Source organism: Dromaius novaehollandiae, chromosome 7, assembly GCF_036370855.1.
Source record: "Dromaius novaehollandiae isolate bDroNov1 chromosome 7, bDroNov1.hap1, whole genome shotgun sequence".
Taxonomy (NCBI): domain Eukaryota; kingdom Metazoa; phylum Chordata; class Aves; order Casuariiformes; family Dromaiidae; genus Dromaius; species Dromaius novaehollandiae.
The window spans coordinates 19,354,690-19,378,997 of NC_088104.1; the positions used below are offsets into that span (position 1 = coordinate 19,354,690).

At 43.1% G+C, this 24,308-nt stretch overlaps 1 protein-coding gene across 3 annotated transcripts in view; it reads right to left on the reverse strand.

Moving 5' to 3' along the window:
• The window catches only part of LY75 (lymphocyte antigen 75), a 49,783-nt gene extending 45,407 nt beyond the window's left edge, over positions 1–4,376 (reverse strand). The window contains exons 1-4 of one of the 3 annotated variants that reach the window (XM_064514833.1): positions 4,150–4,376; positions 1,689–2,063; positions 523–696; positions 83–247 (exon numbers count right to left, since the gene is read on the reverse strand). In XM_064514833.1, coding sequence (XP_064370903.1) covers positions 83–247; positions 523–696; positions 1,689–2,063; positions 4,150–4,234 — 799 coding nt within the window. In that variant the 5' untranslated portion in view covers positions 4,235–4,376. Of the gene's footprint in view, positions 1–82; positions 248–473; positions 499–522; positions 697–1,688; positions 2,064–4,149 lie in introns of those variants that run through there. The other 2 variants (XM_026094703.2, XM_064514834.1) reach the window with 2 other exon arrangements.
• Between the last annotated feature and the right edge of the window lie 19,932 nt (positions 4,377–24,308).

A 24,308-nucleotide genomic window follows, 5' to 3' on the forward strand; every position in this document is an offset into this window, starting at 1 on the left:
TTAAGACTGAAACTAAAATGCTATCTTCTCTTCATGTTGTCAACATTTTCTGGTATTTTCTTATGTCAATAATTATACCTACCTTGTATGTAACTTAATTCAGTTGCATCTTGGATGCTAAGCAAATCTCCCCCTTGTCTTTGACATGAAATATAAGCTTCTTTCCAAGAAAGAGCAGACTGCATATTAAACTGGTAGCAACTTTCAGAGCCCGGATCACGTTCCCAGATATCATGACAACCATCCTCTGCTTAAAGCAAGCACATGATACTTTTAACTATAGCTATACTGAAATGGCATAAAGTTGCAAAACAAAAATTTTAAACAGAGGACTTCTATATATATTTATACTGAAATCATAAATACTACAAAGTAAACGTGCACTGACTGCTCTATCAACACTGCAGCAGAAAAGGAATCTGTTTTACACAGCTTAAGAGCGAGGTGCTACACCAAGGTGAAGCTATACATACATGAAGTGACAGGATTCTTTTAGGACATCTATTTAGAAACCCAACATGCCTGGTTGTAAGCAGATTCCCCATTTGCCATCGTGAGTATAGTCTTCAGACGTGGCGCACCATTTACCACCTGCGTGTGTTTCATCCTGAATGCAGTCATGATGCCAGGTCTTATTATACAGAAAGGGGAACTGGCAGGGCTTTCCATAGGAGTTCCCATCTCTGGTATAAATATCTAGGAAAAAGCAAGCAAATAAGTAGGTAAAGTCACCTGGGGGAGGAAAGGACAGCAAATAAGTGTTACTGTTTGTACAGACACAGTTAACTTCGAAGCAGGCAAATCACACTTGTGGTCTGAAAACACCATATCCTGTTGTTAAAGACAATATACAGCAATGCCAGAATTGAAAGACATGAGAGAAAAATATTTTTCTGTACTCTTTTTCTTCCAAGTGGGGCATAACACATCAGAAATGTGCTTCTGCCTTCCTGGTATGTTAGGAATAGACACGTTTTCCCAGGGAAATTCAGATGGTTTGCGCAGAGCACTACAGAGCAAGGTGCTAGGAAGTGAATACATGCAGGAGAAGGAAAACGAATTTCAAACAGGAACCTACTGGGCCCTTCAGTCTGGCCACTTTGAACAGCTCAAATACAAAGAAAACTCTGCTATCAAATGGGACACAAAGCGTTCACCATTTCTGCCAATTCTTCTTTTGAAATTTCAGATGAGACCAGACTCCAGGGCAAGTGGAGAGACCATCAGAGTAAAGGAAACTGATGGTTCCTGACAGCCCAACAGGCTGAGAGCTATGAGCAGACATCAAATTTGACTGTTTGGCCTACCAGCGAAGAAACTATCCTTAAATCCTCTCATTTAGGTTAGCAGCAAAATTCCCACCCACTGTGAAAAGGACAGTTACAGTTCTGACAGAGCATGGTTGATACTTCACAATTTAAAAGGGCCTTACTAAAGGGGGGGGGGCAGGTAGACATGACTAAGAAAGCTGCTCACTTAAGAAAAACTTCTGCAGTTGCGCATATGGTTTTTTTGTTTTCTTAAAAATAGCAAAGTTTCATACCTGATTATCAATGCAGCAAAACATTCTATTGCTTTGTTGATTAGCTCCTTTCAATGATTAACTTTAAGTAATTATTGGCATAGACTTATAGCAAAAGGGCCTCACCAAAAATCCATGCTTCTTTCAATCCTCTGTGCAAACTTACCCTGGTAAGGATACTGACAGATGTCATCAGAGGAACTGTTGCTTCTCCACTGGTCTGATGCATTTATGCTCGCAGTTACAAAAGTACCTTTGATGGTCACCTTGTACTGAGACGCACCTAGGATGGAAGCGTCGGCACATCGCCACCAGAGCATAAGCTCTGAGTTACAGTCGACCATTTTCAAGCGAGACAGTGATTTGGTAAATATATCAAGCCCCAGGCACTGCTGGGACCCCAAATGAAAAAGGCGATTCTGGGACACCCATTTCCATAAAGCTTCACTTGTCTCCTTGCAGTCAGCTATCACTATCCGCGAGCTTTGAACTTGTATGCACTTGTTCAGTACGTCATGGCGAATGGTGAATGCATCGTTGCCTGTATATGAACACACAAATATTCACATATAGGTGTGATTAAGCATCACTTTCACAGGAAGTTTGCTTTTAAAAGTGCAGTCATGTTCTGAGGTAAGCTACCAGGAAAGTAGAGAGACTGCTGCTTATACATTTTGCTATGTTTCTTACATAAGTTGCAGATTACCAGTAAGTATATTTTCCTGTTCTCCATGAGTATCTTCTACTTATGGAACAAAAACAACAACAACAACAAAAAACCCTCTTTCAAAGTGGTTATGAGGTGACAAATGAGACCTTTTTCTAAGCCCAATTCTATCAATGAGAATTCTTTTAATTTTAATGCATACTGATTGGATTAATCCTTGATTAATTTGCAAGTTCACTGGGTCAAAAACTGTCTTTATGTCCATAGACATGACTAAAGGCAGTAACACACAACAGGCAGCATAAAATCAATTAGTAATAGTCTTCACTCAGTACTTTTCTTTTTTAAGCATCTTATGTGGTACACAGCATGATGGGCTCATATTTGAACCAGTCTGTGAGTAAAACTGTGCAGCATTACTTAAAAAAAAAGAAAAAAGAAAAAAATGCATCATTTCTGAAGAAGAGTTCTGAACAAATATTCAGCTCACCGCAAAAAGTACAGTGAAGCAGGACTCTGAATATACTACACAAAGCAGCAGGAGTATCACTTTCGAAATGATACAGGAACACTAGTTCCATTAGTTCCATTTTCAACTTAGTATCTCATTAAAAATGATTTTAAAAAGATATGGCTAGCTCTACCGAGATAAGCTGACACCTGTGCTAATGTAAAAACACATCTATGTAAAGTGGCAGGAGGTTTAAGCTCGGTAGGGAAAAAAAGCCCTAAAACCATTTCTATGCTGCAAATAAAGACGTTCCCACAGTACAAAACTTTCACTGACCAGGCTGAAAAGTACCTATGCTGTCCCAGACCCACAAGGCTACTACTATGCTGCTTGAAAGAAGGAATCTGCTGAGTAGTGTTTTGTATTTAATAGAAATGCACTGTCAATCACATTCTTACTGCTTTTTTTTTTTATATGACTTAATAATAGGTTTGGCAGAACTGCAAGGAAAATATTCAGTGATGTTATTCTGTGAATTTTACTATTTCCCAGTATACCAATGAATTTTCCACTGTATAAGTGCCAAGCAGTATCTAAATGGTACTGAGTTGGTCAAACTGCAAAGAAGAATCTCTAAGTCAGCGACCTACTCGGGTGACTTTTCCTAAAAAGCACATTTTAACCAACCCTCTTTTTAACCCTCTCTATTAACTAAGACATTTTAACCAACAAATCCTGTCTCTTGTCACCCTGTGCTTTTCCATCATTACCTCTATTTTTACTATTTGCTTTTTAATCTCTCCCCTTCAGACTTTTTTCTCCTTTTCCACTTTTTGATGTCCCCTACCTCTTCTCAGGCACCCCACTTCCTCATTCCTCTTTCACTTCTTCCCAAAAAATCTTCATTCTTACATCAGGAAAAAAACCACTACTTTTTAAAATTTCCCCAGCAAAGTTACTAATATTTTCCTCACCAAATTTCTTCGTATAATAGTTTTCTAGAAACCAGTATTAACACCAGCGCTCAAATACTCTTGCTATGAAGTTTTACCAGGCATCTTTTAGCTACAAAACTGAGCCTGTTATTGTAGGACATAAAAACACACGCGGTGCAGCCACGGAGCGAAAAGGCTGCACTTGTTTCCAGAGCCGCCGCCGCTCCGCGAGCTGTCCCGGCTGCGCTACCGAAACTTTCGCCACGTTACCTCGGCGTAGGAAGGCCGCTGCGCCGTCCGCGACTGACGCGCAGCCAGAGCGTGTGGGCGACGCGCCCGACGAGCCGAGCCGTGCAGGTGCGCGGCGGGCTCAGCGCCGCGGAGGGCGCGCACGGCCGCGCACCCCGGAGCGGCGGGGCTCACCCTCCCTCGCTGCTCCTCGCGAGTCCCCACGCGGCTCTCACCGGCCGGACCCCGCCGCCCGGCGCAGGCCCCCGCGGCGACGGGCCTTCCGCGGCCCCCGCGCGGCCGCGCAGCGCCTCCCTCCCGCCCCGCAAGGTGGGCAAGGGCTTACCGGGGCCGCCCCGGCGCGCCGTGCAGCAGGCGAGCAGCCAGACGAGGCCGCAGGCGGCCCAGCGGCGCCCCGCCGCCCGCGCCATCCTCGCGTGGGGCGGCGTGGCGTGGCGCGGCGAAGCGCGCAGGCTGCGCGGAGCCGAGCGGAGCGGGCGCGCTGCGCGGCTCTGCCGGCTGGCCGGCCGCGGGGAGGAGCGGACCCGATTGGTCCGCCCCGGGGCGCGTCACTTGTTGCCAGGAGAATAGCAGCTCCGGGTTTGGGCGAGGTGCGGGGCGGGGCGGCTGGAGGCGAAACGAAGAAAAACATTCTGAAAGATTTTGGAAGGGGAATCTTCGGTGGAAAACCGAAGGACAGATGAGGAAAAACGAGAAAAAAAGAGGAAAACCGAAAGACAGATGAGGAAAAACGAGAGAAAAAAAGAGGAAAACCGAAGGACAGATGAGGAAAAAGGAGAAAAAGTGAAGCGCCAGATCTGCTTACCCCGCAGAAATCAAAGTGAAAACTAGGGAAAAAAAAGTTAAAAGAGGGAAAGAAAGGGAAATTGTAAGAAGAAAAACGTGAGCAAAAAGTGAAGGACCAGAGCTAATTATCGCATAGTAAGCAAAGTCAAAAGCAAAATTACAAAAGTTAAAAGGTGAAAGTGAAAGTGCAAGTGGGGAGAAGCTGAAGCTCGGCAGGGAGAGGCGGAGGGGGCGGCGGCGGCGGGCTGCGCCGGGGGTGCCGGCCGCGGCGGGGAAGGGGGGTCTGGGGGGGCCCCCGCATAGACACCCCGCAGCACTGTCGCTGCGCCGCGTTTTTCTTCGCCACGAGCTCCCGGATCCTGCCGGACTCGTGCAAAACTGCGGGGGGAAGAAAACACGCTGTGGCCGGCAGCACCGCGAGACTTTGTAGTAGCCGGAGTTCTCTCGTAGTAGAAGCTAAAATTACCGTTATCTCTCATCTGTTTCTGCCGGGGAAGGGGAAGGGGGGAGAGGGGACGAGATTGGGAGCAGTTAAAGTAACTGTTGCTGAGAAAATTACGGTGCTGGATACAGGAAGTTACAGATACCAAAAATAAAAACACAGATGAGCAGTTGGCCTGGGGTGGGAGGAGAAAAACAGAAAACTGTCAGAAAACCTACAAAGTAAAATTGTGACTGTTCGTAGCTGTGTTTTCCCGGTTCTAGCCTGGAACAGCTCTATAGCTGTGAGAGAAAGTGCTTAAAAATTGCAATAAAAACTTTTTTGGCTACAGAACCTATTTTGATTAGGCTTACAGGTGAAGTCATTCAGGGAAGAAGCATTAGGTTCTCGTGACGATGGGAAGTGCAGCGGGCAGGCTGCTTGGTCGCGTTTCCAGTGTGCCGTCGCGTAGGGATCTGGGCACTCGTCAGAGGCTGCAGGAGCCGGGGGTGTGCCAGAGCTGGAGCTGGGCAGGAAAGAAAGTGAACCAAACCAGGCATCTGTAATCAAGCAAATGTTCTGTCCTTCTGGGAAGGGAGGAGTGAGACCTCACTGGCAAGGCAGGACCTATTAGAAAAATCAAAAATCAGGTTCAGGCAGGGAGGGGTCTATAGCTGCAGCAAAACTGAAACTCTGCTACAAGAAGGTGTTTGTCTTCTGGAAGAGCGAAACTCTGGAGGGTCCATGTGGAGAGAGGAAAGCAGAAATCCCCCACTCGAGAATCTGATACAGAAGCCAGCTATTGAAACTAAAATTAAATATGTAGTGGGACAGTATGTCTTTCTTTTTAAATAAAGCATAACAACAAGAAGCACGAGTCCTGAACCCTGCCTCCCTATGAGTCTTTCTGAATGCATGGTTTTTTAACTTAATAACTGACTGCCCAGTTTTGGTATGGAGGGTTGTAGAAAGTTAAACTTTGAAATTAGTAGCATGCATTGTATATTTACCAAGCGTATATGTCAACAAATACATATATTAATAAGGGGGGAGGTTTTCTTAAGAGCTCTTAACATATGTATGCTCTGCAAAATGCACTTTCAATTTGAGGTCCTTTTTCATTTATCCATTTATAAAATACCATGCTAAAGTCACCATACATAGCATCAGGCCCTGATCCTGACTCAAGAATTACAGAATGCCTAAGGCTGTGGAAGGTAGCTGTTTGTACTGCTTTGCACCATTTCAGTAACACATCTGTGTGTGTGTATGTGCTCTAAACTTACTCTATCATACACTAATATAAGAGAAGATACACAACCTACAGACTTTTTTTGCTCACCAAAATTCATCCCCTCCCTCTACTCCCCAGTTAAGCAGCAGCCAGATGCAAATATAGACTCAGACCTGTGCAACTGCTTGGTTAAGCAGCTTTGCTGATCCACACACAAACGAAGGAGCCAGTTTTTTGATGACAGAAGTTACGAAATAGGACATTACTGAAAACCACAACATATTTCAACACATATACAGTAGTTTCACTGCTTTTTATATCAAGAATGTTAAAAAAAATCAGACATTAGCTTTGTTGTTTCTTTTTTTGTCTTCTGTGACTATAAAAATAATTGCAGGACCATGTTCTGAAGTCTGTGGGGAAAATATCAGTTAAAATCTCATGTGCAAGTTGTGGTTTTTAACCCTTCAGTGGGTTTGCACGATGTCGCTGTGGTTGACGATGCCCAAATTTGGGACACTGATGCCGTGCACTCCCCACTAACGCAAAACACTTTCAGTCTACCTGCCTGCCTGCGCAGGGCAAAACCCACAGTGGCAATGCTTATGTCTGCATGACACACTGATTTACAGACCAGTGCTACAGGAATGAGAACGATCTGAGCACTGGAAAGTATTGTTTGGCTAGAGCAGCTTGGGTGAGATCCAAAATAGCAAGACCAAATTTTCCTTGCAGAAGGATGCTCCCAGAAACCAGGGGTTGCATCCCATGAGCTCGACCAGAAATCCACACAACCCACCCAGAAAAAACAGCCCCCAGGTCCATTACCGGATTACCAGTTGCCACCACTAACTTCCAGGCTGCCAGCTGCTCACCTGGGAAGAGTCAACATGCTTCTATTTGCATGAAGAGTTGGTGCACATCAACATTCATACAACTTGTATCTGTTTCTGGTGTGCTGGGTAACACTCCTATGGGCATTTAGAGAGAGACACTTGGAAAGCCCTCCCATTCCTCTCCCCCCATGGTGCAGCTTCTTCCTTCGTGCTCAAAATGGTGAAAAGCTTCTCTTCCCGAAGGAGCCAGTGCTCAAAGGTGGTATCTCAGATACTGGGATCATGCAACCAACCTTTCTTCTGCTGAACTTGCTGACCCTCTAACCAAAGCAATGTGTCCCTCTCCTGTGGAAGAGTCTTCTCCTCCTCTTGTCACTCATGTTTTTCACCATGACAGAATAAAAAAGGATTAAGAAGATCCCTCCTCAAGGTACAGCGTTGTTAAAGGAGCAATCACTCTGCAAAAAAAAAAAAAAAAAAAAAGAAAAAACCCCACATGTGAGTGTTTTGGAAAGAACAGTGCAGAAAAAATCAGCATATTTATGTCATATGATAGCCTAGTGAAAATCTCATACAATTTTTCTATTAATTGAAAAAGTGGTCTTGTCCCAAAGCTTATCAAAAAACCTTACAATGTCAAAATTCAATTTTTAAAGGATTTATGCTAGCCTTATCAATGTGGTTTCTGCATTTAATGTGAGCTGCACAGGCACATTACTCACAGCATAATCAGTGAGCAATTTCTGTATTGCAAATCACAAACATTATCACCTGGCCAGAAATACCCACAGCTCATCGCAAAGCAGCACTAATAGCAGAGCAAACTTCAAACATGCCTGCAGAGATAACCAAATACAGAATTTCAGATGCAGAAGGGACTCCACCACAGAGCTGACAGTAATGCACAGCAGCCTTTTCTCTTGCTTCCAAGCAGGTGACTTTGCCTTTCCAGTCAAAACAGCCTTTGGAGGTGCCAACATCATGACTAACAGCATTGTATTTCTAGCAGGATTCTTTCTTGCTCATCAACAAATATTTCCCTTGCTTTTATGCTCATACGTTTATAACAACAGCATTACCCGCAGAAAGTCTCAACACCTGCCTATCTGTAAATCTCCACCCCATCGCTCTTCTGATAAGCACGTTAAATAAATGCTTTGCATGTGCAACCGTCCTCCTCCTTTTTCAATCAACACACTGTAATCCATTTTTTCTGGCTAGGTTGAGCGCATCCCCATGCCGCTGAGTACAAAGGGAATGCTAGGAAAGGACTTAGTGCCACCAGCATCTCCCAGGAGTGGGAAGAGGCTCTGGAGATGGCAATTTCTGCCCTTCTCTACTCCCCCAAGCAGCGACTTTGAAACTGATGCATCTGAACAGCAAACAATAGCTGTTTACTACTTTTTCCACCTTTCAATGTTGCTGCTTGCAATAGCCAGGCCTTCACAGAAAAAAAAAAGAAAACAAATGAGGGCTTACAAGAGTTGCTGGGGCAGAGGAAGCAGAGGTAGAAGAAGAAGAAAGGCACAGCCTCCACAGAGCAGCCAGCAGAAAAAGATTTCGGGCCTACCTAAACTCTGCTGCTAAGTTTAATATTAGAACATGGCTCTGATTTTAGTAAAGTGCCTGCTAAACTTTGAGAGCATCAGCCCTGGATATGTTTGAAATATTACTGCAAAACACTCATAATAATATTCCTTACGAATCTGTGGTTTTAACTTGTATTCTCTACACACCAGTGACCCCTTTTCTGATTTTGTAATTAAAATAGACTGTCTGTGAAAATAATATTTGTAATGAAAACATTTGTAAGCTTGCTCTTTCCGGATTCTGAATAAGTAGCAAATGTAATTTAAACATTTTTGTGGAAACAAATTTGAATAGAGACAACCTATTAACATTTTAACACAAAACTTTCTAAACATACCTTATGAATGAGAAAAAGTCTGGGCTTGGGTCAGTACCAACATTCATCATCACAGACTGCTAAACTAAACAAGGTAGTTCAAAGAAACAGAAGACTTAGCAATTGCAACATTTACCATAAATGTGGCCAAAGGCCAATTTTTTTTATTTTATTTTTTTCCATATACACAGGTTTGGTTTGATTTCCTGAACCCATCCATATATGGTCCTGAAAGAAATTCAGTAAAATTTAGAGAGGTGACAACCATCCAGCAACTGAGTTGGATATGGAGAGACCATGACAAAGTCCTTAAGCTGTAACTTTGGTTTGTTTTGCATTAGCTCCTCTTGGGTGGTTTGTTTCTTTGTATTATATTTGTAAGAGACACTTACTCTATTTGTTGGCCTGCTTTTTTAACAGGTGGTTAAGGACTTAAGTATTTTTAAACTTTAAAACCATTTAAAACTGAACTAAACTATTTAGCTTTTAGCAAAAAGGTGACCCAAAGGAAAACAGTGTTTTTTTGTTGTTGCCCTAGATTTCCTGTTTCAGTGGCTGCAGTCTAGGCTTCTAACACAGTGAACAGTTGTGAAACTGTTGTATTGCACAGCAAAATAAAGTGAAATTACACAATTTGTCGGCTGACTTTTTATGCATTTTTTACATCCCTTTGACAGTCTCTATAGGAGTCTTTAGTACGAGTTTCAAGTTTTTGAGTTTTTCGCAGGGTTGAAAGGGAGATTTATTGTTCGAATCCTTACATCTGACTCTCCTAAAGAGTCCTCATTTAAAAAAATAGGCCCGGTCTTACTATAGCATTTTAGAGACTGTTATTTCTCTTAGGACATCAAAACATGGTAGGTAACTTCCATAAAATAAAAAAAGGAGTTACAAACCTTTATTCTAATCTCAGCTCCCTTTTTTACTCAAATCTGTAGCTCTGTAACGCTGCTGCAGGCTCTGTCCTGCTGCAGAGTCAAACACAGGTTAGGCAAGGCCTTTTGAAACACTAGAAGCAGGTTTGAGAAATAAGGCAGAGGGAGGAATGTGGCCGCATCCACTTGTCTGCATCTTAGCTGTTTGTGGCAAGGAACGTCCTTCTGCATGTGTGTGTTGGTTTGGGAATGATTCCTGTTGGGACCTCTACGTGCTCCTGGAACAACACGTGCTCCTGGAACAACAACAAAGTAATAAAAGAAGTGGTTTAACATTCAGGGAACTCCTTAAAATCTTAAAATATTCAATGATACTCTTCTGTAGCACTTTTAAAAAGACTCTCTGACACCTGTACTGTGAATTTTTAATGGAAACTGTGTCTTGTGATAGTAGCTCTACTCATAGTGCTAACATTCTCAATCTCCTCAAAAGCAGTTTTCCGTTATTACTTTGGCAGTATATGATTCGTATTGGAATTACGTATGTGGGATCTGGCAACTCTCATAATTATTTTGTACCACATCATTAAATCTGTTCCAAAAACACTTAGTTTGAAGGAATGGTTTAAAAGATTGTGAATTAAAATTTAGGAAATATCTTTAGGTAAATAAAAACTCTTTCAGATGAAAGAGCTTTTAAAATTGAATAAAAGAAAGCTTTTCTTAAAAACAGCCAAAGCAGATCTGTTCCTTAAAAGTGCTGGGTAGGAGCCTGTGATTTTGGTCCTTACATGAAATTCTGGAGGCAAAATTTGGCTCCTGGGAGGGAAAAGGAAGATGAGTCCCTCTCCAGCACTGCTCTCTGAGATGCCCCCACCACCCTGTGTATGGCCAGAAAGAAGCGGACTTTCAATGTGTGGCTGAGAGGATGGTATAAAGAGCAAAATTTCAGATTCATTTGGAGTTCAGAGCATTCTCAAATACAAAGAGCCTATATAGAAAGGCAGGCCTTCATCAGGGACTAAACTGCTAGCATTGAAAATCAAGAAGGTTGTGATTAAGCTACAAACTGAGCAGCAGGTGGGGGAACAAAAAGTTCGGTGTGTTTCTGCCGTAAACAAAGGAATAGAAATTCTGCATTTTCAAGTGCAGGAGAGGCCGGAGAGTAGAAATACGAAATAAAAAACAAGCAGAGATGAAGAAGGAACCAAACCCAGCAAAGACACATACTTCTACACAATGCTAAAAAATCCAGTGAATAAAATGAGTGAACTTGAACAGCTAGCCTTACATGAAGATGATGACATGCTGGATGCATGTGCATTGCCACACCACGACACCAAATATATAGAAAGGATAAGAGTAAGCTGGGCTGGTGATGGGGTAGCGAAATTTGTTAGTGAGCACTTGCCACCAAATCAGATTAACAAAGGAAGCCCCGCACAAGTAGCACAGACTCTGCAAGGACTGAGTGAAGCAGGGAGTACTCAGCACCGGGTCTGCACGCTGCTTGCCTGGCCAGAGGGGAGAGTAGAGAGCAGATGGGCAGCAAGGGCAGGAAACACCACAGAAATTGTGCTTCTGGCAACCCCCTTGGTGCCTGGGCAGTGCCACAGTGCAGTATCGCACAGACAACAGGAGACTCCACTGATGCTGTTTTGCAGAGCAGCTGGGTAGAGAGGCCCCAAGGAGAGATGCAACCCTTCATTTGGTCCTCATTAATGTGCGGGATCTTGTTCTGGATCTTAAGCTTATGGTTGCTGTTACTGTGCTTATATGCAAAATTCCCACAGACCTGACAAAGTATGAAATGCTGGCAGCAGTTGCACCCAGTTTCAAAAGGGGCAACAACACAGAAATGAGAAACCTTGTGAACAAGAAACAAAAAGGAGCAGCTAGGAACAGTAAATTCTCACAGCTAAAGTGGAATTTCCTGAAGGACACCATAGAGGAAGTACAGCCTCAGTGTCTGCCATCTACTAAAGCCTTGAGAAAGTGGTGGAAGGAAGTGCGCGCAGCTAACATCACCCATAAGGCAAGTTATCAGAAACAAGAAGCTGAAGTCATGTCTAAATGAAGAAAACAGACGGATTATAAACTGACAGGTTAGAAGAAACCACAATGAAATGGGCAATAAAAAAGTCTGAAGAGATGCTAGCAAAAAGAAACAAAGCTATTATTAAATCCTTTTCTAAACACATTGAGACCAAGAAGCCCAACTGAGTCTGATGGATCAAATGACAACTGCAAAGTAAAAGAGAAGAGTGGCCAAAACATTTGCAGAGAAGCTAAAAGATTTATTTGCATGAGTTCACCAGAATAAACAGGTGATTCCCATATTTGAACCATTTTTTCTGAGAGAGTCAGCAGAGACCCTGTCTCTGGAGAGAGTCCAGAGACTGATTGCATTAACTGTGAAAGACAGTGATCCAAAATATACAGAATAACAAATCTCCAGGACTGTATGATAGTCCAGGGGAATGCAGGTAAGAAATAGCAGATCTACTAATGGCAGTGCACAACCTTTCTCTCAAACCTTCCCCTGTGCCTGGAGACCAGAGGGTGGCAATGTGACGCTAATCTCTAAAAAAGATTCCAGAGGAAAAATGAGGGATGGCAGGATGGCAACCCTATGAGGCAAAGCAGTAAAAACAGCAACACAGGATAGAATTACTGTGTAGCTGAATAAATACGATTTATTTGGGCAGTGTCAACACATCTTCTCTAAAGGTAATGTTGACCTTCCACGCCTCTTAGGAGCTTTTTGACAAGGTCAGCAAGCATGTGGCAAGGGTGATCTGGCTGATACAGCCCAGCAGTAGGCATCTTGATCAAGATGAAAGCTCCCACTGGGTGAACAAATCAGCAGATACTCCTAAATGGAACTTGCTGTTCAAATTTTTTAGTAATTTGAGGGGCGGTTGCTGTAAAGAAATTCTTTGTACCTTACTCTTAGCATTTCTGAGAGACAGAAATTGAAATATCTTTTGTCATTACCCACAGCCTACATGAAGCTGGGACTTGAACAAGAACTACCTGTCTGTGACTCAACACTCGCACAACTGAGATAAAGTTTGTGGGTGGACAATGCATACAGATGAGTTTATGGAATTTCTCTCTCTGCCTGACACCATGGGAAAAACAGGGAGAGACTATGGGAGAATTGCTATTGGTTTTTCATCGCTGCACAAGTACCACTGGTGAGCTGGCTTCATACGTTTGAATGAGAATATGAGGTAGAATTTGGAAGAGGACAGTGCAGAGCAGTGTAGATCACTTATGACTCAGATCTGCAGGGCTCTGAACATGCACTAATGAACTTCTAGAAAAAACGTCAATGTTGCTTCTAAGCTGTAAAGAACAATTCAGGATTAGGTCGCTACAGAGATCACCACATTGTATATGATATACTGCCCTTGTAGAGATCATCAGTTGTGTCCAGGCTGAACCAGTTCTTGGCTTTGATTTCAAAGCCTAGTTTGTTTGCTTTTTTAAATTTCCCAGATATGTTTCCAAACCCATTTGCCTTTCTTTGCTGAGGCTGTTGAGGAGTAGGTCTGCTCTTTATAGTATCTTATGGAAGACTTACTTCACAACACTGCATGAGTACATCTAGCTATATTTTTTAAGTGCAAAAAAGTAGTAATATTATATAGTCACTAAAAAGCTATAGGACTATTATTACTTTTTGAGCCATATACATATCTGTATTCTCAGTATACCTAAACAAAGCTCAAAATTCTAAAAAAGAATGGGGAACAAGCAAAAGTTGCAATAGTGTTTGGCCACCTTCCCTTTTCTTATGTTTAGAAGGAATTTAATGTATTTCAGTTTGTGCCAATTGCCTCTTGCCCTGTCACTGGATACCACTGAGAAGAGCCTGGCTCCATCTTCTCTATTCTCTCCCATCTGATATTTATGTACATGGATATGACCCACCCCAAACCTTCTCTTCTCCAGTCCAAACAATCCCAGCTCTCTCAGCCTCTCATTTATGTCAGATGCTCCTAGGACTTAATCATCTTCACGGCCCTTTGCTGGACTCACTCCAGTATGTTCATGTCTTTCTTGTACTGAGGAGCCCAGAACTGGACAAAGTACTCCAGATGTGTCTCATAAGTGCTGAGTAGGGGGGAAAGATCACCTCTCTTGACCTGCTGGCAACATGCTCTTACTAATGCAGCCCGGGATATTGCTGGCCTTCTTTGCTGCAACAGTGCATTGCTGGCTCCTGTTCAATTTGCCCACCAGAACTCCCAGGTCCTTTTCTACAAAGCTGCTTCCCAGCTGGTCAGTCCCTAGCCTTTACTGGTGCATGGAGTTATTCCTCTCCAGGTGCAGAACTTGCCATTTCCCTTTTTTGAACTTCATGAGATTCCTGTCAGCCAATTTGTCCAGCTTGTTGAGGTCCCTCTGAATGGGAGCACATCTGGTGTATCAACCAATCCTACTAGTTTGATATCATCTGCAAACTTGTTGAGGGTGTGGTCTGTCCCATCATCCAGGTCACCGTTGAAGATACTAAACAGTATTGGCCCCAGCATTGGAGCCTGGGGTACAGCACTAATGACTGGCCTCCAGCTGGACTTTATGCTGCTGATCACAATCCTTTAAGACTGGCAATTCAGCCCGTTGTCGGTCCACCTCACTGTCCACTTACTTACCCTGTACTTCATCAGATTGTCCATGGGGATGCTATTGAAAGCAGTGTCAAAAGTCTTGCTAACGTCAAGATAAATAATATCCACTGCTCTCCCCTTGTCCATTGAGCTAGTCACGTTAGCATAGAAGGCTATCAGGCTAGTCAGGCATGATTTCCCCTTCATAAATGCATGCTGACAACTCCTAGTCACCTTCTTGTCCTTAATGTGTTTGGAAATTGTTTCCAGGATTATTTGCTCCATCACCTTCTCATGGATCAAGGTCAGGCTGACAGGTCTGTAGGTCCCTAGATCCTCCTTCTTGCCTTTCTGGAATACAGGAGTGATATTTGTTTTCTTACAGTCCTCAGAAACCTCCCCCGATTGCGGTGACCTTTCAAAGACAATTGAGAGTGGCCTCATAATGACATCAACCAGCTCCCTCAGCACTCGTGGTTGTAGCTCATCAAGTCCTATGGATTTGTTTGTGTCCAGTTTGTTTAAATGTTCCCTAACCTGATTCTCATCTAAGTCTTCATTGCTCCAGACATTCCCACGGATCTCAGGGGCCTGGGACTAAAGACCAAGGCAAAGAAGGAGCTGAGTACATCTGCTTGTCACCACATCCCCCCATTCCATGTGGGCAGCAGGCCCACATTCTTCCTAGTCATCTTGTTGGTTCTGATATACTTGTGGAAGTCCTGACAAGTGTAGAGCTATTCACTTCTGTCTCAACTTAGTCAGTGGACTGATTCACCAGGGAAGTTCTCAGCTAGAGAAAGAGAAGATGCTGTTGTCTCTTTTTTAACAAATACATGGACAGTTTGGACACTCACCTTTGCTGTGGAAGACCCAAATGCAATTCCTTTTTCCAAGAGGGTCTGAACTCACATCAGTCCAGGTGAATTCAGTAACTATCAGCTAAAAGCAAGTTCTCAGTTCCTCCTGTTGGGGCTGATCCACTTTACTAGAGCAGGACCTGGAATTTAGGTATCCCTTTTCCCTTGCCCCAAAATGAGTACCATTCCCACTGGACCACAAAGTCATTCATAGTCTCACTGTGGCCTGCTGAACATTTACTTACTTCATATAAAGTCCAACAGTTGGACCATGTTCCCCTTATGAATTTAGCCTTTGATTCCTGACAATCCAGTGTGTTCAGAAATGTTAAGTGCTAAAAGTATATTAATTCTAACTTTAACTTAGCCATGGATGCTGAATTGCAACTGTAATCCTACCTTAAAAATAGAATGATCTGACCACTAACTTTAGAAGTGAATCTTTACGGCAACAATAACCATATTTGTTAAACCTAGTATTTATCTTTAACCTTTACTCCCACACACTTTTATAGCCATGAGCACTGCCAGAGAGGACATGACTGATACGGTAAAGCAGGAACAAGCAAAAGGGAAGCCAAGAGTCTTGGCTTTAAAAGCAAAACTTAGTGGAGACTCCAAATCAGGGTGTATTTTATTCATCTAACAAAACAAGCTTAAACACAAATGTTGGACATGAAAAGAAAGCATGAACAAACACAAGCATAGTGCTATGGATCAGTTTAAATAGCAGTTGCCTTCAGTTAGTTTATTTTTATATATAATACCATGGATTTTGAAAGATTGTTAATGCTGTAATATAACACTGTAACAATGATGTAATGAAACAAGAGCTTTGGATGGTAATGTCACATTTTTAACCCAGAATATAACTAAAAATATAGTTGGTTTATCCATCTCATTACAATGTCATTTTAGCTCTTTCCTGTTGCTGCTATTGGCCTAAACTGAGAACAAAAGTTACTTCAAGTCTGGTTTGAAAACAGAACTTTTGAAATTCTATTTTACCAACAGTTTTCTCGCAAAACATGGACCCGTTTGACCTCAGAAGCAGGCTGGAAACAGTGATGGAAAAAGACACTTCACACTGTTACTGAGGCAGACTGAAAGGGGTTTCTCCCTTAGTAATCAAGTGTCATTTTTGCAACTTGCATAGGACTTGGCAGTCCCTCTCCCTAGAAGACCCCCCAAAATCATTATTTCCCCATTTTACATGTGGGATACCCAAAGCAAAAAGCAGGTGAGCTGGCCCATAGTGACTCAGTAGCAAAGCCAGGCCACAGAGCCCGGACCTCCCCGATGCCAGGATCCAGCGCACGTCTTTGGGGTGTGCCTGCCACCAAGGAGCACAACAGCAAAATGGACAGCTTTTCCTTTTTCTTTGCCCAGCTTTTCTCCAGAACAGAGAAATAAAGTCTAGTAGCTTCCCGGACTCAATGACTGACCATTGCTCTGATGTCCTTTAGCTACTTGTTTGCTGTTAGTCTCATAACTGGCGCAGCAAAAAGCCAGCGCTTCAAGCCCACACATGCGGAATATTCCACCTGTTGGATTTGTTTGCTTGTTGGTTTTACAAGGACAGGATTAAAACAGCAGGACCCACAAACTAAGGCAGCTCATACGTTTGGCACTTTACCAACAGGAATCAGGGTTGGGTCCCTCTTGTATTAATTTATTTCAAAATGTGTGGATTTCCCCTCTGATCTTGAAATGTATGATAACGTATTAGGACTCACATTCTTGGCCACTCTGGGATGCTTGAGCTTAATGCTCTCTGTCAAAAATGCTATAAGTGTTCACTTCATATAACCAGTCGCAATTTAAATCAGTGCAGGGAGGGACAGGGGACAGTTGCAGCATTCTGGAAGTGGCGCGCATTGTGATCACTTCAGTTCATCATCCCTAATAGCTGTCAGTGCTCACACACACAAGTTGTACCAAAGCAACTAAAGAGAGTTGCAGATAACTAGAAAATGGCCACGATTAGAAAGTTCTTTGTTGGTTGCTACATTGCCTACTGGATAGTACTTTAGCTAAGGCTGTATCACCACCTACAGCATTAAAAACAAGTTAAAAATATGCACACCTCTGGTCTTAATTGCCAAGCAATTCAGCTTTAAACAGTTTACCTAACAATAATGAGATTTTTCTCTAACAATCTGATACTTTGAATGACTGCACATTAAATTACGGGGAACAAAAAAAAAGATCAATTCAGCATCCCACATGATCTATTTGTTTAAAACAATAACATGTTCTGTGAAATCTATTTTGGCACTTACTTGCTAACAGCAGATGTCTCTGTGTTGCAACCAACCTATCAAACAGGAAAAGAACTCCAGCATGTTAAGCAAATGGTGTAACTTGTTTGTTTCTAAATTTCTTCCCTCTCCCCCCTCATCTTTGTTTTTTTAGGAGGATATTATTTCCTTTACACCCTTTTTCTGTATCCATTCCATGCTTTAATTATAGCTAAAACTGGCCTCAAGTCAAACACTGAATTGAGCTGGAATTTGGTGAAGTGCCCATATCTAACTCTTCCTTTCTTGTTTCCCTAAAATATCGGCAATGGGGATAAATACCTGCACATCCTGGCCAGGTTGCAGAGGAAGGATCAGAGCGTCCAGGTAGACCGAGATGCAAATATGCCACAGCAGACCCTGCTGTCCAAAGATTATCATGCTATTTTTTTCTCTCTGATTTTACATCAGGTATCTGAATATTTGTAGCTTTAGGATAAGATTTTCTTAGGCATCAGATGCAGTTTTATGCTCCCCTCCTGTTTTTACCTTTGAAAATTCTCCCTTACCCTTTCATTATAGCAGAGTGGCCAAGAGTCTGACAACAGTCTTTCTTTCACCCCTACGTTTTATATCACAATAAATATATAACTTCTACCTATTCCCTAAAGTCATTCCTTAACATTAGACTTTATTTCAGCCTGAGAATTGCTGATGCATCCAGCAAAACTGCAGGGAAAAGGGAGTCTCAGACTGAACCGGTGTCCACCTTAAATTAGGAATTCATGTATCACATATTGTCCCCCCGCTTTCTGCTAAACACACAAGCCACAGTGTGTGTATTTCTTCTCAGAAGAGATCTGAATTGCTTCCGATATTTTCTCAGGATGTTTCTTACGCACATTTCAAATTCAAACTCTTTCTTAGAGAGTTAATATTTAACAAACTGACTTCTCCAGCTGGTTTTGTTCGAAGTGCCGTCACCCTCCCGAATTCAGTCAACATCTACTGGAAACAAAGACGTTAAACAAAACATATTATACTTCAGTATTTGCCTTCAAAGTTTTGGCCTCCAGCCAGAAAATTTTGTTATTTTCTATGCGAGCTTTATTTTTCTTTCCCTGGGCAGTAGTTAATATGGATCAAAAGAGCCAGTGCTTTAAAAAGCCATCATAAAAATAATAAACACTAGCACTAACCTAGCACTGTGCAGCTTAGATTAAGTGCTGCATCTGTTTTGGGTGCTCTTGTGTTTGGGAACACCCTCTGGGGCAGCCTCGCTGGAGCTCCAGCTCCTTTTGGCTTTCCCATGAACGTTCCCTGTCTCCAGCGCAAGACAGAGAACCGCACGGCTATGCCAGGGCTCTGCAGCACTTCGCTCGCCTCGCAGGTTTGGTAGGACATGGGGATCTCTGCACGCAAGGCTGCTCCACCTCACCCCCACGGCCTGCGGAGGAAACGTAGCCCCTGCAGAAAGGTGGGTGGCAGAGCAACGCTTGTCCCAGGAAGGTGAGGAACCCCCTTGAGCAATTCCTGCAGAGGAAGCCCAGTGTGTGGTTTGCTCTATTTAAATACCATTCCCAGAGACTGAAGCACATCCACGTCAGAACCTTTTTTTCCCTTGTTTTGCTGTGTAAATTGATCAAATGCATCCTATTTTAAAAAGGAAATTTTCACTGATTTTTACGATCCCAGCTAGAACCAGGGCCAGACATTCCTGCCCTTTCTCATGGCATGTGGCTTTACTTGGAGTGTCATGGGCTGGACAGTCTATCCAGCTGCTGTTGATCCAGATCTAGCCACTGATATACTTCAGCAGGCCCACATGGAGCTAGGAACATAAATTTACAAGTCTACCAAAATCAGTCAGTTATATCTTAGTTTTCAGACCAGGCAGCCTGCTGGTGCAAGAAGTTGCTGTTTTCACTGTTACGTTCCCCAGGAGGAAGCAAGGGGAGGCTGAGGCACGCAGCCTCCCACGCGGGACTGAGGGCTGCTGCTTCTCCCATTGCTGCCTGGCTGCCACAGCCTCCGAGGCTGTCCGCACGCTAGGAGCCAGCTCCCAGACCTGCTGAGGTGCATTACAGAGGTCTCTTCAAAGTCCTGAACAGCCCAAACAAATAGATCATCAGGCATCCCATCACCTGGGTCTGTGGCTTTGCTGTGGGCAAAGACAGAGAGAGCAAAAGAGACAGTAGGCTTTTTTTGCATTTGCCCTTTCGCTCTTGTACTCTTCATGCACTGATTCTGGGCCTTCACTTGATTATGCCATTGACTTCTAAGGAAGTGTCTTCCTCTATCCTGGACCTGGATTTTAGGTACATAGGGCAGGTCATGTCCCACTGGCTGATGGAGTAGATGGTTAGATGATTCAGCCTTACTCATTTCAGAACTGGCTATTTCCATCCCGAGGCAGACCACAAATTTAACTGGAGGTGTTTTCCTTATCCCAATTGCATGGAATTTGCGGCTGCAGAGATCCTAAATCTGGCTGTTGAACACTCATGTGGGTCAGAAAGTTTGGCAAGAAGGCTGAGGATGCGTCAGTAGTCTCTCTCACACACACACACACTCGCACAGTTTTCAGATCAGGATTGTCTGATCAGGATCAGACTGAGCTGAAAGGGACATCCAGCAGTGTTTTAAATCTATTCCCCAGCAGTGGTAGTGGATTGATTTGTTTATTTCTAAATCACAGTTATCAAATTTAACAGTGCACACTGCTGTTGAGAGCGATCCCACCACTTTTGTTGACTGCTTATTGTTCTGTCTAGCTATTCCCATGGTTATAACATTTTCCCTGCTGTGGTTTCAGTCAGTTACTTCTTGTTCTAGTCTTCCCAACTAACAATATTTCCTTTATGCTACTGCTTTCAGCAGTGATCAGATCTTCCCTTCCTCTGGCTTGGCTTTGGGCTAGATCAGAGAAAATAGGCAAGCTTGCTTAAGAATGATGGAAACTTAGCCCACATTCACTTTGCATTCTTTCTATCAGGCAAGGAGCAAGTTTGTTTGCAAATAGCAATAGTTAAAATCCAAATCATCAAGCCAGATGAGATTCTGGGAGCTCATGGGAGGGTGGATGATACATGACAGGATGGAGAAAGGAGCCCAAGTTGCCTTTCCTGTCTCTTTCAGTAATTCAGTACATCTGGGACAGACACATGGTGCTGGTGGTCCGGAAGTACCAGGTTCATCCATGCGAAGCGCTCCAGCAGCACGCAGTGATAAAGCTGATAGTTCAGCTGCATTCCTGAGTGTAGCGTGGGGGGAACAGCCAGTATGCTATTTTTACTATAATTATTTAAAAGACTAAGGCAGTTGCTGTTTTTATAGGTATCCTATTCATCTGTTCCTTCCAGAGGGAAAGCCTGCAGGAGCTGCTTTGATGCATCTCCGTATTTAACTGAAAGGTACCCTACAGCTTTTAGACCCGTGGTGTGCCCCATATGCACAACTCCATCTTCAAAATCTGCTTTTGAAACAATTTTTTAAAGTAATTCCATCTGCCTCGGAACATTGTTTTCATCTCAAAGGACTAAAAGGACTCAATATGTGGCAACGGACACATTCTTATAGGAAATACTTCTGATATTATTGAACTTTGAATACTAGAAAATACAATGCTTAGGTCATGCAAGCATCTAGGTAGGTGTCAGGTTTTGGATAAATAACAGGCAAGTGCACTAGGATTAGGAGAAACTTCACAAAGAAAAAAAATAGTACAAATAAAGAATTATGCGTCAGTTGTGCTAGGGCCATATCGAATTAACTTATTCTTTTACTTTATACTACAAGTTTATCTCCTCCATCTCACTGGCAACATCCAACGTTAGGAATCGTGCTTACATACCTGAACGACCCCGAAAGCATCAAGCTCAGGGACGCGATCCCAAAGCGAGCGTCAGTGAAGCCACGCAGCCCGAAGCTGCTGACTAGATAGAGTCTGTCCTTCCTTCAGCTTTTCTCCCCACTGCGCCAACTTGTGCCTGGCTTCCAGCGAGGGCTTTCCAGGCGCTTCTCACCTAAGTGCACACAAAGTTTACAGCAGGAGGAAGTGACAAAGCAGCTTTAGTCAGGTTATTACCAGGTTCAAAGGCCTAAGATCACACTTCAGAACAGTAACCTGCATGAATAGCTTCAGAGTTACCTGCCCGATGGGGTAATTTTTAGTATTCACTAAAAAAAGAATGCAGAAAAATTGCAGGGAATTTTTTGTGCAGCATGAAAGGAACCTTTAAGTTTCTTAAGATAAACATCCATTTACAAAAATCTGGAAAGACACAGGCATAATTTTGGTTTTCAGATGACTGCGTAAGTACTGCCTGAGACATTTAGCTTTGTCACAGCTATTGTATTGTATCACCCCAGCTGTTGGGGATGGCCTTAAAGTACCTAGTGACCAAACACCACGAGCAGAGAGCAGGTTGTTCATCAGACCTTGGCGTGCCTGGTTCAGAGAAAGCGTCTTGTGCATTTTCCTGCGCTCGCGTGCAGAGGAGGGGAACTGACAGCCTGCTTCCAGATTTATCTTGTATCTACAAGCTTAGGTATTGTTTCACTAAGACTGTGTTTTGAAGCATTTATTTCAACAGTGGAGATTTATTGTGTAGGTTGAGGTTGCGTGTTTAAAAAAAGCTTAGAATTTGTTACAATAGCAACAGCTCAAAGGACAAAAATAAGCATTTCTCACAGTAATAAAGGAAAATAGTAGCAGAAAGATTCTTGCTATTATCTAGCTGTGCTCTTTTGGATATGATTGCAGTTCAGATCTGATTTACTGGTTATAAATTACCATGGTGCTGCCTGGAAGCACTCCAGCACGCTGGGTGCAGCGTACTTCGTTCAACAATTGTAGTTGCTTCATCACAGAAGGATCAGGAAGGGATAGAAAAGCTGCAGTATAAGGAAACAAGATTATAAAAAGTAAGACTTTGAAGTGAGGCTTTGCCGCACAGTGTTTGTCAATGCCTTTTCTATGGTTAAGCTTCTAAGATCATAATCCAGATCACACTCAATTTTTGCGTAAAGGTAATGGATACGGAAAGGGATCAGCAGCTCTTAAGGTCTGAGCTCCTTATGGAATTAATTGAGGAAAAAAAAATCTGCTTTCAGCAGTGCAGTAACTACTTACGCAATGGATTTAAAAAGTCTAATGATTCTTTTCTCCATGTCTTCATTTTCCTTTTCCCACATAACAGTTTAGTAAGTAAATGCTTGTACTGAAACAGTCAAGAAATAGAGCATAAAACCAAAATGCATTTATAATAAAGGGAGCTGGCTGGAATACATTCAGTGAATTACCCTTGAGTTGATCAGAACCAAAACGTACCACAATGATATGTGTATTTATTGCTTTATTTAATGCTCAGGAACCCAGCTGGATTTTCCCATCACTCACCAAACAAAACAAAAATTACTCACCAACTAAATGACTCGAAGTCCCCTTCTAAGTGAGTATTTTAATGCATTCCGTGTTTTAGAACCATTTACATTCCATTTTAATACAGAATGAGAATGACTTTTGAGACTTGAAAAGTTATCACGAAATAGCCTTGCAATGTTGTGGCTGTGTTTAAGAAGCGACACTGATATTTGCAGAGCTTGGGTGTTTTGCTAGTCATTTAATTCAGCTTCAAAGTGATCTGGAGCAGATCCCTATGACTCTTTCTCTTTGCAGACAGTAAATTTTGTCAGCTTTGTGTGTACCACTACCATCTACTGGCCACACTGAAATTGACTGCATTTCCAGGCACAAAGCTCAGTGTGGATTCATACCATTTTAAAACAGCTAATGCCAGTGAATTTTCTCCAGACAGTTACTTACACATGGGGGCTGCATCAGACTGAGAGAGATCAGAACTGGCCTGATACTGCAGTGGCTGCCAAGGAAATGACATTCCAGCTCCAGAAGAGGCCCCTCTCTTCCCGAAGCTGAGGATTTAGAAACACGTACAATTCAGCTTTTAACCAAAAATTTCTGCTTATATGTAAGTGGCCTGGAAGAAGGGTATGCCACGGATTTCATTTCAGTGGGTTTATTATTACAAGAAACCGAGGATGCTAGTTACTACATTAAGGGAAGGGCGACAAGATGGAAGGAAAAAAGAGGGGGCTAAATTAAACTGGAATTTGTGTGCTGGAGCCCTGGAATGGGTGGGAGAGCCAGGATACTCCCCAGAGCTGGTCTTGACAAGCCTCAGGCAGCATGCAAAATCCTTCTCCCTCCTTATGCTCCTGCAGACCGTGCTGCACAGATTTGAAGCAGCACCGCAGCCTCCATCTATTTGTAGCTGGTAAGTGTGAGCGTGCAGGAGGGAGGGAGAGGAGGAGGAAAAGGGAGGAGGATCCCCAAGCAAAGGAGGACAGTGCAGCATCCAGTAGAACCTCCAGCTGAGCCTCACTTAGAGGTCCAGGTGCCCACCACAGCTTTGTGCCACAACCCTTCCCTCGTGCTGGACGCCTCCAGCACGCAAGTGTTCCCCTTGCAGCCCCCGTCCAGCCCGGACGCAACGGCTGAGTTGGGCATCCGTCTCCCTCACAGAGGTGCTGCAAAACTGGTAATGGTGTCAACAGATACGTTCTCCCCTGGAACACAGTCTGCAAATATAGGCACTTGGATTTTTTCCCAAATCCTAATTCGTGACAGACAAAGTCGTGTAATACGTCGGCCTGAACGTATCTCTTGCTGGCAGGGATACCCCTCC